Genomic DNA, 16,159 nt, shown 5'->3' with positions numbered 1-16,159 from the left:
TCCGAGAGCCCTCCCCACCCCGCCGTGAGGCGAGGCGAGGCGGGCCCGCCGCCCCGCACGGCCCCTCAGGTGAGGGGGCGGCGCCGCCATCGGCCCACGGGGGCGGTGCGCGCGCGGCGCCCTCATAGGCGGTGGCCGAGCGGCGGCTGCGCCCTGCGCGGCCATGGACTACGCGGGGCTGGCGGAGGCGGCGGCCGAGAAGATGGGGCGCTACCGGCGGGACCCCGGCGGTTGGCGGGGCTGCCGGCGCACGGTGAGCGGGCGGGGCGGGGGGCTGGGGCGGGGCGGGGGCCGGCCCGCCGCGGCGGCTGAACGCTGCCCCTTCCCGCAGAGCGAGGTCTCGGTGTCCTGGAGGCCCTCGGTGGAGTTCGCTGGCAACGTGTGAGTAGGCCCGGCGCGGCCGGGTGCGGGGCCGCCTGCGCCGCGGGGTGCGGGGGCCGGGCAGGGGAGAACAGCTCGTTTCGGTTTCGTTCCGTGCCGCCGTAGGTACAGGGCGGAGGGGATCCTGCCTGCTAGCCCCCGGGATGTCTGGGAATGCATAAAGCCGGTGGCCGGCGGGCTCAGGACCAAGTGGGACCAAAACGTGAAGGACTTTGAGGTCGTCGAAGCCATCAGCGATGTAAGTTCTGTAAAAGCTGTTCTGGTGCGATGGATGCAGCGTTGTGTTCAGCAGCACCGGTGCTGCACAGACCTTCCCGTTGTAGCGCTGCGTGAGGCAGCCAACGTGTGTGCAGGGAGTTAAAAAGGTCCAAGAAACTGTACAACCTGTCTGGATCAAGCTGACAGTACTGGGATTAGGAATGATTAGCGTGTCCCCCCAGATTCCATATGTTCTCTAAATAATGGTTTATCATTCTGAAAGGAGCTACTAATACCTTCTTGGCTGAATACCGCATACTCAAAATATGTGAATGTGTAATCTACGTTGTTGTAGATGCTGCAAATCAAGCTAAGCGTGATTATTTTTAACAAGCTGTTTGCGAGGGAAAAGGAAGGTTTTCTGAATACGTAGACTTAGATAAGCAGCGAAGCGTTCATGTCATCAGCCATTAATTCTGGCCCCATCTTTCACCACAGCAGCACGCGATGCTCTGCACCGCGCATGCCGCACTCTGCCTTTTACTGGCAAACTGACCTTGGGACCCAGTGCTTTGCCTCAGTGTCTCTATCGTTAAAATGGAGATGCTGTACACAGAGTATTATAGATGAAAATGCTATGTATGCAGTAATTGCTGCTGCTGCAGTTATGCAGTCTGTTTTTCTTTACAGCGTGTCAGAACCTTGATAGGGTATTGTATTTAGGTCCCAAATTCTGAAGTGAATGTAGGTGCTCAGAGGCAGCCAGGGTGCAAACACAGCCAGTCCCAGGAATGTTCAGTGGAAGTTATGGGAAGATTATTTTTCTTGGGGGAGTCTTACAGGCATTTAGTATTAATTACAAACTTCAACTTCATGAATGTTGCAGCCCGCCACTTGAAATTTGTAGACTTTACTAGGCTTGCCAGCACTTACCAGTGTAGTGGAAACCTCTGTTTTGGGGAGCCTGCCGCCGCAGAGCCTCACAAAAGGGGATGGTAGTGTTAAGGTTTCTCCAGTGTATCAAGCTGTATTCCCTGTGATAGGATATCAGGAAGTTATCTTTGTTAACTGTTCTGTGAGCATAGATGTGTCAGATTTGATTTTCAGCATCCTTTGTGGTATCTGCTCATAATCAACGTGGAAGCAACGCAACAGCACTCTGTTTTTCTCCATTAAACTGTCTTTGGTCAACATACCATGGTGCCTTTTGACTGTGCTGATTCGCATTTTGTTCAACAAAGGGTGTAACAGAACTCCTTGATAAGTGTAGAAAGCGTAACTGAAAGAGTACCAGAAAGTACAGGGGGGTTTCTGCTGTACTTTTTAAAGCATCAACTGGCATAACTGTTTTGTGATTTCCAGACTGTCTCTGTATGCAGAACCACAACACCTTCAGCTTTCATGAGGATTATTTCCCCAAGAGAATTTGTGGATGTGGTACTAATCAAACAGTATGAAGATGGGATGATGCTGTCTGCTGGTAAGATGCTTGTGGTCTTAACGTGTTCATGTTATGTTAGGAGGTAACCAGCAGCTACCAGTAATAATAAGTAACATGTTGTTCAGTACTTGTTGATCTGATCTTGATCAGAAGATAAAATACTACTGGTCTCTTTACATTGTTGTTGTCAGAGTGTGTAAGTCATCTTAATGTTCAGATAATAATGATACTGTTGATCTATGGTTTCTTTCCTTGCTATGCTTTCGAGATTGAGTAAGTATTTAATTTACTGCTAAGTTCTGGGTTTGTTTTTTTGTGTGTGTGGTGGTGGTGTTTTAAGAATTTACATAAAAGGAGTCCCATTTAGGCTAGATCCTGGTTTAACATTTTCTGCACAGCCTCTAGGTTTTGGTGAAACTATTGAATAAATGTACCACTCCTGTATGTGGATATAATTGTTCTTGTGAAACCATATAAGGGGCTGCCACTGTGTGGAAGGACATTTCTTTTGTTTTTTCACTTTCATCCTGTTTGTTACAAGTCGGTGGTTTTATTGCCCCACTGTTTAGCTGTCCTATTTTCCTATCCTGTTCAGGAGTGCCTTGCCAAGAATTGCTGGAGTGCAGCTTCTGAGTAGTCAAGTGGCATATACCTCTGTGGCATTGATTTGTTGGAAGTAGCTAGAATGACCTTTCAAGAAAAGTAGTGCTGTCACACAACATGGGTTCAGTGAAACTCCCTCAAGTGTCTTGATGCTTAGCACAGAGCTCAGTGACAACTGCTTCTGAATTAAACACTTCTTTGATTTCCCTATTCAGTGACTAGAGTGGTTCCTTTTAATGATCTTTTCTGACCAGTTGTGTGGCACAGCCCCACATTGAAAAGGTTATGCTGTCATTCTTCTTAAATATATTCTCAGACAGTGAGTTTGCTTCTCAAGTGGTGCTTTGGGTACCAAGGTCTATTTCCCATCTTCTGTGAAAATGACACTTTTCTTGTACGCTTTTTCTTATAGCCACCAATGTGGAACACCCACTGTGTCCTCCTCAACGAGATTTTGTGAGAGGTTTTAATTATCCCTGTGGCTGTTTCTGTATACCTCTTCCAGGGTAAGAAACAATCCATTTCAATGTTGTGTATTCTAAAGCCATTCTTGTCCACTGTGTGCTGTGTTAATGCGTATGTAGCCACCTGTGATCTCTAGGCTCTTGGAATTGGCATGTTTCTGTCTTCCTTTGACTGATAATCATTATGACTGAGTGCCCTTTTTGTTCTGTTTCTTTTGTGGAATGTATTAGTCTCCATTTCCTGGACAGAAGTCTTTAATGTTACAAGAACCATCATGATGGTAGGATTCTTGCTGACCTCTTAAGCAGAAATTCAGCAGGACATAGAAGTATGGCCTTTAACTTTTGGTAAACTGGTATCTGGTTGTTTATTACGCTGCCATAATTTATAAACAGTCACGTACCTAATTAGTTCGTATACCTAGTTTAACTTGATGCGCGGGGATAGCCACATTCATTGACATTTGGAATTAATGCCTGTTGTTTGATTTAAAAACTAAAAAGTACTTAGAAATATCAATCCTCAGACTATACATATGAGAGTTATTGTAAAGTTCTTAATGCTTTTAAACTGCTGACTATAAAAACACTTGCATTGTCTTTGCAGGGAGCCAGACAGGACTGAACTCCTCAGTTTCTTTCAGACTGATCTTGGTGGCTATCTTCCCCAGACGGTGGTGGATTCCTTCTTTCCAGCCAACATAGCTGGATTTTACAGTAACCTGACCAAAGCTGTTAAGGCATTAAAAGCATGAAAAGACCAATTGCTGATCTCACCAGCCCAGGAAAAAATCTGGCAGCTTGAGGGTAGAAATAGGAAGTTGGCCTACAGGACCGTTCTGCCAGCAAAGATATTTAGGAAAGGTGAAAGGTGAACAACGACTTGAGTAAACTTTTAAAACAGCATTTTCTAGTTATCTTTATGTAAACCAGCACATTCTTTTCTAATATGTATTGTTCATTTTCATTATTGGAAAAATACCACTCCAGAGCCCAGAATAATCCTGGAGGCAGCACTGGTGGCTGTCTGCAGGGAGAAGATGCACATACTGGATCTGTTCTTGGCCATATTCTTGTCAGGGTCTGTGAGGAAGGGCATTGGTAAAATCCACTTAGCACGACAGCGTTAGCCAGGTGCAGGTCAGTCCTGGTTTGTCTCTGCAGCTCCCCATAGGCTCCTGCGGAACAATGTTCTTTCCCCAGAAAAAGAGGTAGCTCTTGTGCTGCCAGCACTCATATAGCTGCTAAGATGCTTCTGTGGGTCCAAGCCAGCAAATGTAAAAGCCAAAACAAACTGGGTTGTGTGGAGGATCCCACTTGCTTTTTCCAGCAGTACTAATGGTAAATACGCCTTAATGCTTTTTTACCTAAATTGAGGTTTAGCAGTGCAAACTCGTTCCTAGGTCTGTGGGCTGGCAAATAGACACTCTTCCTTTCTCCCCTTTGTACCAAAACCAGTGATTCCCACAAAGTCATGAAACAAACTGCACTGTTGTAGTGGCAATAAATGAAGCACTTTACTTGTCATTTCTTAAACTGTGCTTGAAATGACTATTTTGAACTGCGCTTTAATGTTTTTTGGTCTCTTGCGGTGCGAGGTATTAACAGGTAAATAAACTTTCTGTAGCTTTGTCTTAACAGGCCGTGAGGATGTTGCTTTTTTTTTTTCCTAAGACTTGATTTGCCTCATAGGACTATCTTGGGAAATCAGCTCCTGATCTTGTGTGCAGTGATGTGTCTAGCTTTAGAAAATATTTATAGTGCTGGTTACTGCAGGAATGTCAGACATTACTATAGATTACATATAATTACAAAAGGTAAAATAATTGGTGAATTAGGAATTTAAATGCAGGTTGTGATTTTAATGCTGTAACTTGATTAGTTAACAAGGTTAATACGCTCTGCTTTCTGTCCCTGTATTTGTTTTATATTTGGTATAGGGCATGGACTTGCATACAAAGTTTCCCACTGTCAGTCTCACCCTATGGAACAGATTTTTCAAGGAAACTGTTTTTAATGTAGTGTCCTTTGTGTACAAAGATACAAAAAGCGTTTATCAGTGTGATGAAATAAATATTTTTCTGCTACATCTTGCTGGTTTTCCTGTATCATCCTTTAAAATGGTTCCTCATGCACCTGCTTTTCCATCAAGGAAATGTAAGAGCGAGTTAGACTTCCAGCATTTCTCTGAATTTCAAGTCAACGAGAGGGAAAAGCTTTCACTCCCATTTACACTCCCCATTAACTGAGGATAGAAGTGTTTTAGTGAGAACACTCACCGTCCTAGCTTCTTTGCCCTTAGTTGGTCTTTTATTTCCAATTGCTGTTTTCTGTACTTAGGAAGAGTAACAAATCTACTGAGGAGAGATTTGGGCCCTGATATTATAGAGGTTCATACGTATTTATCTAAATGCACTGAAGTTGTTAGGCATGAAATGTACTATCCCAGCAAGTCTTTGCAGGATTATGATTAATTTAGCAAAATGTTCAAGGAGCAGAGCTCAGGTCAGCACTCGTTATTCCTCCAAGTAAACCTTTTTCAGACAATGGGGCTTTTTATTAGCTATTTACTATATATTTAGTATTTTCTGTTCTATTGCTCTGAGCAATACAGGTGGTAGGTGAGGCTCTTCCTTGGAATAACTTAAGGATCCTTTTTTCTGAGTGCTCAACGCTTTCTATCCAGAAGGAATTAAGAGCCCTTAACATTCAGCCTTCTGACCTGCCAAATTGGAGATGGAAATGTCTTGGCAAAGATCATCTTGTAAGATCTTGGAGGACTCCCCAGTGAGACATGCTGCCTATCACACAGTATGTTTTGACTTCTTTTGATCTTGGCAGATGCCAGGAAATGCAGAGGCATGCAAAAAAGCCTGAAAAACTTTGGAAGTGAAGTGAGAGGAGCACCTCTGGAAAAAAAAACAAGATCAAACCTGTCTTGGTGGTTCAATGTCATTTCTTAAATTGATGAAATTTAATAGCTCTTTCAGGTAAGGACACCTTCGGCGGATGGCATTGAAGTAATTAAGGCGTTCTGTGCTATGGCTGTAGTTAGTCCCATCTATGGTGTTGCAGTTATGCAACTAACTAAAAAGCATGATCTGTCTTTCACAGGAAATAGCTTAACAGTGCTAGAGTTCAGACCTGCTTTTCTGTATGGAAATCATGTTTTTCCTATATTGGTAGTATGGACAAGTAGCTGAAAAATCTTAGAATCTTTTATATGCACCAGGCCTTTAGACTTCGTTAAGCCTAAGCCAATAGCACAGGTTAAGTTAAATTAAAAAAAAATCTAAACAATAATAATAATTAAAAAAAAATTTCAGAGTTTCATGTAAGTACCAGTTAAAAAAGAAAGATGCTCTCTAACTTTTTTCTCCCATTTTGGTTGCTACCCAATTCATAGAAATGTTTTGAGGACTGTTTGGTTGTTTTTCAGAAAAGACAACTCAGTTGAGAAGGGGTTTGGAAGTGTGGGGGTAGATGGCTCGTCAAGAATATTCTTTCAAGAATTAATATAGAATTGTCTTGGGAGGAAAGGCCAAAGCAAGTTGTATGCCTGGATTCAATTAATACCTTCTCCTGTCCATCCTCTTTTCCTTTCTTTCCATTGCTGTTTCTGTGACATCATGTTAAGTGCACAGAAGGTAGCTTCTGAACTCCTGCAGTTTATGGTTTGGTGAAATTAAGTAACCGAAGATGGGTGCAGCAAATTCCCAACTGTGGGAAGGTGAACAGCCAAAGAACAATAACCAATGCAGTCATCTGACTTTCAGCTGGCGAGTCTCTACTTCCATCCTGACGTTTCATCTCTCCCTTTAGTGTGGAGTGTGTCAGAGAAGACCAAATGGATGCAAAAGACCATCTTGCCATAGATGCGCATGCATGGTAGAATTCCATACAGTGCTTAGAGAGCACCACCAAAATGCCAACAGCAGCATTCGAAGCACAGATTTCTTGCCAAGTTATTTAGTATTTCCAAAATAAATATTTGGCTTCAGAACTTCTGATTCCCAAATACTCTCACTAGTACTTTCCCTTACAAAATGAACGCAAAGACATTTCAAAAAATTTGTGTGGTTAGAAGGTAAGACTTGGTTCTAAATTGTTACTCTCCTGCTGTAGTCCTCTGAGACTTCTGGCCAGAGGAAGGTCAGGAAAACCATTATATTACCCTAAGCTTCTTAACTCACTCTTGCAATACCCTGAGATACTCCTTTCCCACTGCCACCCTGTGTTGGCCTGATGGAGTTGAGATGGTTCTGTCAACTAGTAGTACAAACCTTGACAGGTTTTGGCTGTCCTGGATGTTCTGTGGTTTGAATAGAAAAGCTGGAGTTTTCTAGGGCACGTTGTTGTTTTGACACTCAAAATTGCATTCCACTTTCTCTGCCCTCTACACATTCTCTAAAGCTTTACACATTCTCTAAGGCAATGTTTAGCTGTAGGCTGGTAGACTTATTTCTTCCTCCTGGGAAGGTAAGGCAGGGAGCAAGACTTGTAGAATAGGACTGGAGACTTAGCACAGAATGTGCTTCTAGTATTTAAGTTAATAGCTTAGAATAGGATAGTATTGTAGCTGTCACATGTTTTATTACAACCAGTATATTATTAATAAAGTTGTTATTTATAATTCTGCACTTTGTAACAGCTGTTTCTGAATGTTGAAATAAGAATCATGCATATTTTGTGCACATCTTAGTTTATCCCAGATAGCTTGCTCTGTTAACTGGCAGTACAATCATGTACTTTTCATATGCGCTGAGTATCTTGCTATGCTAGCCAAATGGCTGCAAGTAATGAAATCCTTTTTTGTTTGTAATGTTGGCAGTAGTGTAATTCCTCCTCTTACAAAGTTTCAGATGACTTGGTGGTAACAGAGCTTGGATTCTTCCTCTTGATGATAGCTGTGATGGGGCCATCAGGTAATGCCTTGATTATGTTCCATGCTTCAAAACGAGTGAGTCCTTGCATGGCAGTTGTGTGCACTTGTAATAGCTCATCACCAGGCTGAACAAGGCCGCTTTGTTCTAACGCAGTCCCTGGAGAAAGAAAATGAATTTCCTTTAATTCTGCAGGTGGAGGAGGCTTTAATATATCTTTCACTTAGTATCACCAGCACGTTTGGTATAAACCACCTGGTCTCAGCAGGCAACAAATTACTGGCACTGTACAGAATAATGCTCCATTTACAAAAAATACCATTTTCATGTCTATAAATCAGCAGTTGGTTATGAACTGCTCAAGTTTGCGTCAGCTAAGAACCTGCCATGTACATATTTAAGTGTATTTACCTCTAAATATCCTATTGATGATGATGGGTTTATCTCCATGAATAGAGCCCTTCCCTCCTTCCAGACTGAATCCTAAACCGGCAGGTGTTTTTTCAAGACTTACAGTGCAGATTGTATCTTCAGTTGCTGGAAAAAAATGGAAGGTTAGCAGATGGGCACTGCATAGCCTGAAGAGCTAAAACATCTGCCACAAAAAATGAACTTCTGTTTTGTTTGCAAAGGCACCATAAACTGCCAAACGAAAGAGAAAACTATAGCCTTTAATTCCTCTTTTTGTCATTGTAAGGCCCTCTGGGGTGCTGGGGAGAGAAAGCTGTGCTGGAATTCATAGCAGAATGGAAATATAAAGATGAAAGCTGGTGACATTTACTAGAATTACAAAAATTGTTCAGTGAACAAAATTTAAGGTAAACATACTTGACTTGATGTTTGTTTAGAAATTGTTATCAACTACAAAGCTGCTAATGTTTATTGCAGTATGTAAATGAAGCTACAGATGTCCAGATCATACTTTAGAAAAAAGCCACAAAAATATCTTAAGAAAGAAAGGTTCTGCAAAAATTTGACCTTGCTATGTTTCAGATGTAGCCACCTGCTATATCAAACAATAGCACATTGTTTGTTCAAACCAAAATTCTCTTTCACAGAGAAAAAGCCTTATAAACTGGAATCTCATACTATTAAGGAATTGATGTTCACAGAGTTGTTATTACAGCTTCAATTAGTTGTGTTACTACAATAATAACCCTTGTATGTTTACAGAAATTCTTACAGAGGATCACACGGTTTTTTTCAGAGGCCTGTTTTATTTTAGTCATGCATTAATTCTTTCCTTTTCCAACAAAGTTATGCCAAATGTCTATTTCAGGAATATTCTTTTAAGCATGCTGTCTTTAATCATGGTGCACAGATTTACACAGCCAATGCTGAGCTACTTTATGAACACCTGGACTTCACTTCATGAGTAAACACTTAGCAAATGGGGGCTGCAAGGTAATGCCACTGAACTTACCAGACTCTTGGGAGGCATCACTTGTTACTGAAGATGTACTGGAGCTGATTGAAACACTTAGATTTTTTTCCCCATCTGTAGCTTTTCTAGTGACAACAACAGCTTGTCTGGGTTGTCGAGCCTGTCGCATGATTGCTGAGGCATAGTTGTGAGTTGCCCCTTTAAGAGACTTTCCATTAATGGATAGTACTTCATCTCCTTTCTGAATAGTTCCTTCCTGAGATGCTAGTCCATTGGGAAACACTTTGTGAACCTATTGAAGAGCCCAGTCACCACACACACACACACACACAAAAAAAAAAAGAGGAAAAAAAAAGGACAAATCATTAAATCACTCAATTAATACTCTTCACCATGTGCATTTTCCATTCTTTGCCAGGAACAAGTTGCTTCTAGCACTTTTCAGGAGTGAGGGCTGAACAGATTTTTACAGAGAAGTTCTCCTGTGCACAGCCCTCCTCAAGCAGCTAGGCAATCCGTTTAGCCCTGGAATCAGATGGCCAAAACCTTACTGCCTGTGGTATGTACCTTGTGTTTGCTACTTCCCAACCCTCTCTGCTCTGCTAGTGGGAGGAAGGAGTAAAGAGAGTCTCCAGCTTCGAGACTCCTTACGTGTCTACCTGCTCGTGTCTACGTGCTCGCCTCATTCCTCCTGACCACCCTGCATGTCAGTTAGGTGTTGGTTACTTCCCCCTGAGAGCTGTGTGTTGTTCTGCCATGGCTTTCGAGCTGTTGGGGAGTATAGCACCCAAGGAGACAGCACACCACTGCCAGTCACCTGGAGAGGGCAGCTCTCTGCAGAATCATCCTGTTTTCACCCATTAAGACCATTCTTCTGACTATCAGTACAGCTGCCTACTTTGATTATGCCAAAAGCCAACTGTTGTAGTGGAAAACCAGTAAATTACATGTTTTTAGATAGAGTAGTTGGTTTTGGAGTATTTTTTTAAGACGCTACTTACTGTTATCACTTTGTTTTCTAGGTCAATACCCCCTGCCAGGCTGAATCCAAGCCCGGTATCTTCTTCTTTATGCAAAATTGTAACGTGAATATCATCAAATTCCTAGGCAAAGAAAGAAATAGGAGTCAAGAACTTCCCAATATATATGCCAAGATGACTGGAAAATCAGCATGTTGGGTTTTTTTGCCCTTTGTGCATTTTATAATGAAACTTCATGGCATAAGCATAACACTGAGACACATTTAGTATTTGGTTTTGATTAAATTTACCTACCAGTTACCTGTTTTGTAAAATGCTGTTCTGTGTCTGAAATTGTTCTGGATTGGTAAACCGTCTATCAGTTGGTTTTGGACCATAAATTGAGTAATATTAAAGAGTATATGTACTGTAGAAACAGAAAATACTGTTTAATCATGTTAGAGGACCTTTTCATAAAAAAAGTGGCAAAAGAATGTGGCATGCGACTCACATGGATACAAGTGTCACAGCTTAAAAATTGCTTCTCATTTTTATTTAAGTGTTCTAAGCTGTCTCTGACTGGGTCATCCAAAAGTTGTTCTTGTATAGGGCAACAACTCCTGTTTAACCTAGTTTCCTAAGGAAACGTGCCTTCTCTACCACAATTTCATGATCATGTTCAATATGTGAGCATTTGTAGTTTTATCTTTTGATATTGTATCTTGTTTCCTTTCACAACTGAATCCACTGGCCGGCTGCAACCATGCAGAGGGTACGTGCTGCTCAGAGATTGTCCTGAAAATTCCATGAAAACAGACCACTTGATATGAGAGAGGCTAATGTCCTGTTGAGGGCAACGTTGCAACACAGCTTATACTGCTAATCAGACCAAAAATATCGACATGGGATATTGACAACAAACACAAATTGATACCAGACTTGGCTTTCATAAATTCTGCTTGTCAAACTGCTTTTTTGATTGTAACATACTAGCAAAGTTTGATGTCTGTAAGAATTTGTCTTTGACATGAGAACGTGTCTGCCGGGTGTTCTGATAGGCAGACATGAATTCACTACCCACGCTCCGTGCTTTACAGACCCAAACCAGGGAGATGTGCCACTGCAGTTAGCTAAGAGAAAAAAACTACATTAGCTTAGGCTCATTGGTGCAGGTGATGCTGCTTTTGCACAGCTTGGAGTGTCTTAACACAGCAAGTGCATAGCTGCCAGCAGAAGCTGAACCATTTTCAGTGCAGAGCTCTGGATGCTATCTGTCTTCTTTGAGCATGAGCTGTCTTTGAAAGTCTTTACAGTTCTGGAATACACACATTTAAACCTTGATTTTTGACTTATTTTGAGCTTTATCACAATTCTATATGAATCCAGTAAAACTAAAGGTCCCAACAATGAGGCATTGTCACAGACTGGCAACCCAAATAAAAAGAAAGGCCTCCAAAATATCAGTGTCTACTTTTCCATATGCCGACCTTATTGGCTGAATAACTGTTACCCCATTAGTTAAATGGATATTACTCTTGCTTAGTTATCTTTGAAGACTTCTTCAAGAATTTTGATCAAAAGAGCTAAACGTTACTACTGGTACATATTGAGACGACTGATGTCTTTATTATGATATCAAGTTGCAAAGATTAACTAGGTGCATTCACTCTACAGCTTTCTGAAATCATGCAGAAAAAGAAAATGCAGCTTTTACCTTTAAAGTTTCTTCATCTAGTGATTTGACTTCCTCTATAAGCTTTGCTAACTCCTCAGGGGAGAGCAGAGAGATGACGGACTGCCCTGACACACCGGATGTTTGAGGTGAGCCGTGTTCCTGTTCCTCTTTCTCGTTGTCTGCTAGGCTGACAGTATATTCTCTCAACTCGGAGAGGCTGTCCCATTGTGACAAGAATAAAAAAGAAACATTGAGTTATGAAAGAACATACCTACAAAAGTATAGCACAGGCAATTTTGGAGCAGTCATCTTTTGATCTTATTAGCATTTAATTGAGGTGGGAGCTCCTATAATAAGTATTACAAATACAGGATCCATCACATAAAAGAATAAGAATAATCTCTTGGCTGCAGGCAAAAATGTATTTAAATTTCCTTTATCATGGAAATGCTAAAAATATTACTCCTTAAGTAGGAGAAAGTTTGAAATATGCATGTGGTTATATAATACAAATTAAAAAGAAGTCTGTTGTGTGAGTCATTTAGCTTTTGTGCTCTAAAAAGTTCTTAACTTAGTCTGTGGTATACTATTGTGTACTACTACCTTTTAAATGTTAATCTGTCAGCAGATCAGCACAGATGCTCACCAATGCTGATCTGTAAATCTGATTTTTAAATATGGTATCTTACTTTAGCGAAAACCCAGTATCCAGGTGGTGACTCTCAATTGCAGGTGTGAGAGAAGTCCCGTCCTCCTCCACAGAGGACTGAGACAGCGTGTCCAGGGTTTCCCACGCATTGTTTCCAGAAGAAGCTGGAGACTGAGGAAGGCAAAGCAAAGATTTCATTAAAGCAGATGACACGTGGCTACTGATGGAATAGATTTTGCTGCACTTTTCATTATATGTCTTCATCATCTCACAAGACTGGGTATCAGTAAGTGGGAAGCTTCGTGATCTTAGGCTGTGTGCTTTTGCTGCTGATACAAGATGGGAAGTTGCAATGTCTTCTGTAGTTAAGAGACACGAGGAATTTTCAGTGTTGGCATTCTTGCTTTTCTCTGAACTAGCCTCCAGGACCTTCCTGGGAGAGGAGGATCTGTCTAGGCTCTTTGTACCCGTGACCACATGTGACCGGTGCTGGCTAGTTTCACAATGTTGGAGATAGGCTTGGTCTAAATGGGCTGGAGCCGCTTCTGACCCTGTTGGAGTGGGAGGGTGTTCTTTCTGGACTGATGGTTTCAGGCTAAACCTTCGATGTATTTTTTCAGGTGACTGTGGAGCACTCAAAGATTCAAATGAGCTTATTCTTTGTTTTATTGATGATCCCCTAGGAGAGATACGGGATAAGCTGGATTGCAGTTCTCTGCTGGAAATGCTGTTGAGGTCAGGAGGACTTTGATCTGCCTGTGGTTTTAGATCTGAACTTGCTTTCCTCAATCCTTTCAGACTTTGGCGAAACCAGGCTGGCTTAGGTGCAACAGGAGGACCCTTTTTCACACTGTCATTTTCATCTGATTTTAGCGCTTTTGAACTGACTGTTTCTGATTCTGATCTCTTCAGAACTGTCTCTGAGCTGCTTCGATTTTCATTCTCCTTCTTTGTGTCGATGCCAGCTTGCAAATCTAAGTGGACGTTGTCTTCACTCATGGTAGGATTAAACAAGCTTTTTATGCAGTCAGAAATTTTAACCCAAGGGTCTTCTGTTGTTGTATCAAGACTATAATCTACCCGTGCTTGTCTTTTAAGTATAGGCCTTTGTACCGATGAAAGTGGATTCCCTGTATTGGAGAAACATTGATTATAAGCAAGTCTCCTACTTCTCCATCATCCCTTATACATGCGTTGTTATTAACTCATTAAATTTGAATTCCATTCAACCTTCCAATATGTATTTTTTTAAGTTTCTAAAAAGTTTAAACTTGTTTAAAATTCATGACTCTTGATCTGTCAAATCCTGACACTGAAATTAACTGAAAACCAAGGCTCTTCTGTGCTTATATACAAGATTCCTTTTCTAAAGGACCTGCAACTTTTAAAGGTAACCTGAATTTCTTGGGTGCTGATGTCATGATACAGGCTATAACAGTTAAAATGGCTAAAATTACAATGTTGTTTGTAGCCTATTGAAAAAGCTGGTGTTACAGTAAATTCTTAAAAAAATATTTTTTCTTTCATAACTTTATAAGTATATCCGGCTCTAAAAAGACTCTCCCATTAAGATCTTTGATTAATATTTATGCTTCCTTAAATTTTTCAGGCGTTTCCAGTTGTATTTTTCTAGTAAGTAAAAACTTAATTCTAATGTAGGAATATTTTTTACATTACAGATTGATTAAGCATTTTAGTATTAGACATGGTAGTGCTGAATGGCAGCAGACCTTTGTGCACAGTTGCACAGTTACTGTTATCTGCTTTAGTGTAAATAAAAAAAAATATTAAGGCTTTTTTTTTAATTATCTGAGCCAGGTGTTACAGAATTACAGAGAGGTTGTAAGAGACCTCTTGAGATTTTCTAGTTCCCTTAACACTAATTTTCCTTAATTCTAACTAGCACAACAAAATATTAACTTATCATCAGTGGTTTGTACCATGGTAATACTCCAGCCTTGAAACTATAAAAATGTTCTTTAGAAATGCTAAAACTAACCTTTAATATCAGTTTTTCAATATAAATAAACAGTTTCATCTGAAAAAAATACAGCAATAGTATACCTGTCCATAAACACTTTTTTACAATAAATCATCTGTTATGCTGCTTTTAATATAGTTTCCCTTTTTTCAAAGATTAATCAATAATTTGAAATTTCACCTGTTCACCCCGAAACTTATGGATATGTGTTGAAGTCTATGTTGAAAGAAAAAGAAAAAGTCAGCTCATACCCATTTTGGAATCCAGACTAAATGCTACATTTAGCTGCAAAGAAAAGTTCATGGAATTAAACATACCTAAGTTTGCTTTTCTTTCTTGATCTCTGTCCAGTGGAACAGCAGTTATGTGTTCAGTATCATGTGCTGTAGGAGAAGTGGTAAAGACACGGTGGGTTACATCAGTTTGATGTCCCTCTAGCATTGGTTCTTCAGCTTCCTCCTGAACAAACAGGAAATAGAAGTATGTCAGAATGTAATTACACAAACCACGCTATATATGAATCTGAAAAAAACCACCCTTATTTTCATTTAGTTTTAATCTGATAAGATATATTGAATAGAAATCAAGCTTTCACTTCTGCTTGGCATGTAATCCTCATTGGATTTAATTTGTTCTATATTTCAAGAGTGCTGGCATGATATTTTATGGTTACACTTGTAAACAGACTATGAAAAAATTCAATTAACATCTCAAAAAATTAGTAATGAACTTTATAATAGGCAGTCTTTGAGTTTATTATAATTTTCAATTTTTGTAAAATTAGCCATTCAGTAGACTTTTGCAAACTAGTCAAGCAACTTTCCTCTAGCTTCATATGAAACACTTTTCTTCTGAAGCCTTTTGACCTTAAGCACAAGCTGGGCAAAGTAAATTGTTACTGTGGTTTCAGAGCTCTCCCTTTTTTTTTTTTTTTTTGTTGTTGGAAACATAGGGTGAGAGGATTAGTTTGAAGTTGCAGTAAATGCCACTTTCAACATCATTAACACATGTTCTGGAATTACTTGCTTCCCTTGTAAGCAATGACACCAAGTTACATCTGCTCTGCTGTGACGCTGGAAGTGCTTTCTGCTATGTAGTTAAGCTTCAGGATTACTAATAGGAACCAAAACCAAACAGGACAGAGAGTGAAGGTCTGGAAAAATGAGATTGTCCTGAAAAAATGAGTAATTTAACAATTTCTTAGCTTTTCTGTAATGGGGTCATGTTTGTTATACAACTTTCTTATTCTAGGAGAACCTTCCTCCATTCTCCATCCCCTGTTTACTAGGGTCCTTCTAGAAAGTTGCCCTGGTGTTCTATTGCTGTTAGATATGGGCATCAGACATTCAGTAAGTGGAGTAGACAATTTGGTAGCACTATGAAGATACATTTTGATTTTACTCTTTACTGATGGCAGTTATACTTACCGTCTAACTGATGTGATTGAAAGCACAGTCGAAAATAATCAGTTAAGCATTCTTCATTATGAAAAAGCGACCTTACAGTCCACAGAACCCCCACATAAAACTGTGGTATGCAGG

General features: G+C 40.5%; 2 protein-coding genes across 2 annotated transcripts in view; one reads left to right on the top strand and one right to left on the bottom strand.

Moving 5' to 3' along the window:
• Positions 1 to 27: 27 nt before the first annotated feature.
• On the top strand, positions 28 to 5,176 carry STARD5 (StAR related lipid transfer domain containing 5). Its single transcript, XM_055716173.1, has 6 exons — positions 28 to 253; positions 332 to 381; positions 487 to 619; positions 1,942 to 2,059; positions 3,036 to 3,129; positions 3,695 to 5,176. The coding sequence occupies exons 1-6, from the start codon at positions 164 to 166 to the stop codon at positions 3,840 to 3,842; spliced, it is 633 nt and encodes a 210-aa protein (XP_055572148.1). The 5' UTR covers positions 28 to 163; the 3' UTR covers positions 3,843 to 5,176.
• A 2,479-nt stretch (positions 5,177 to 7,655) lies between these two features.
• The window catches only part of IL16 (interleukin 16), a 32,074-nt gene continuing 23,570 nt past the window's right edge, over positions 7,656 to 16,159 (bottom strand). The window contains exons 14-20 of the mRNA XM_027801603.2: positions 14,936 to 15,077; positions 12,678 to 13,767; positions 12,028 to 12,205; positions 10,356 to 10,457; positions 9,394 to 9,646; positions 8,382 to 8,507; positions 7,656 to 8,129 (exon numbers count right to left, since the gene is read on the bottom strand). Of these exons, the coding sequence (XP_027657404.2) occupies positions 7,936 to 8,129; positions 8,382 to 8,507; positions 9,394 to 9,646; positions 10,356 to 10,457; positions 12,028 to 12,205; positions 12,678 to 13,767; positions 14,936 to 15,077 (2,085 nt within the window). The 3' untranslated portion in view covers positions 7,656 to 7,935. The remainder of the gene's footprint in view (positions 8,130 to 8,381; positions 8,508 to 9,393; positions 9,647 to 10,355; positions 10,458 to 12,027; positions 12,206 to 12,677; positions 13,768 to 14,935; positions 15,078 to 16,159) is intronic.

This window comes from Falco cherrug, chromosome 7 (assembly GCF_023634085.1).
Source record: "Falco cherrug isolate bFalChe1 chromosome 7, bFalChe1.pri, whole genome shotgun sequence".
Classification (NCBI taxonomy): domain Eukaryota; kingdom Metazoa; phylum Chordata; class Aves; order Falconiformes; family Falconidae; genus Falco; species Falco cherrug.
Note: the sequence above shows the minus strand (reverse complement) of the source record. Positions and strands in the feature narration are given on the sequence as shown.

Bases quoted from the DNA above. Each gene is read 5' to 3' on its own strand.
- STARD5 (XM_055716173.1), top strand. From the start codon at position 164: ATGGACTACGCGGGGCTGGCGGAGGCGGCGGCCGAGAAGATGGGGCGC. The intron at 254-331 runs GTGAGCGGGCGG...CCCTTCCCGCAG, and splicing joins GGCGGGGCTGCCGGCGCACG to AGCGAGGTCTCGGTGTCCTG. The intron at 620-1,941 runs GTAAGTTCTGTA...TGTGATTTCCAG, and splicing joins TCGTCGAAGCCATCAGCGAT to ACTGTCTCTGTATGCAGAAC.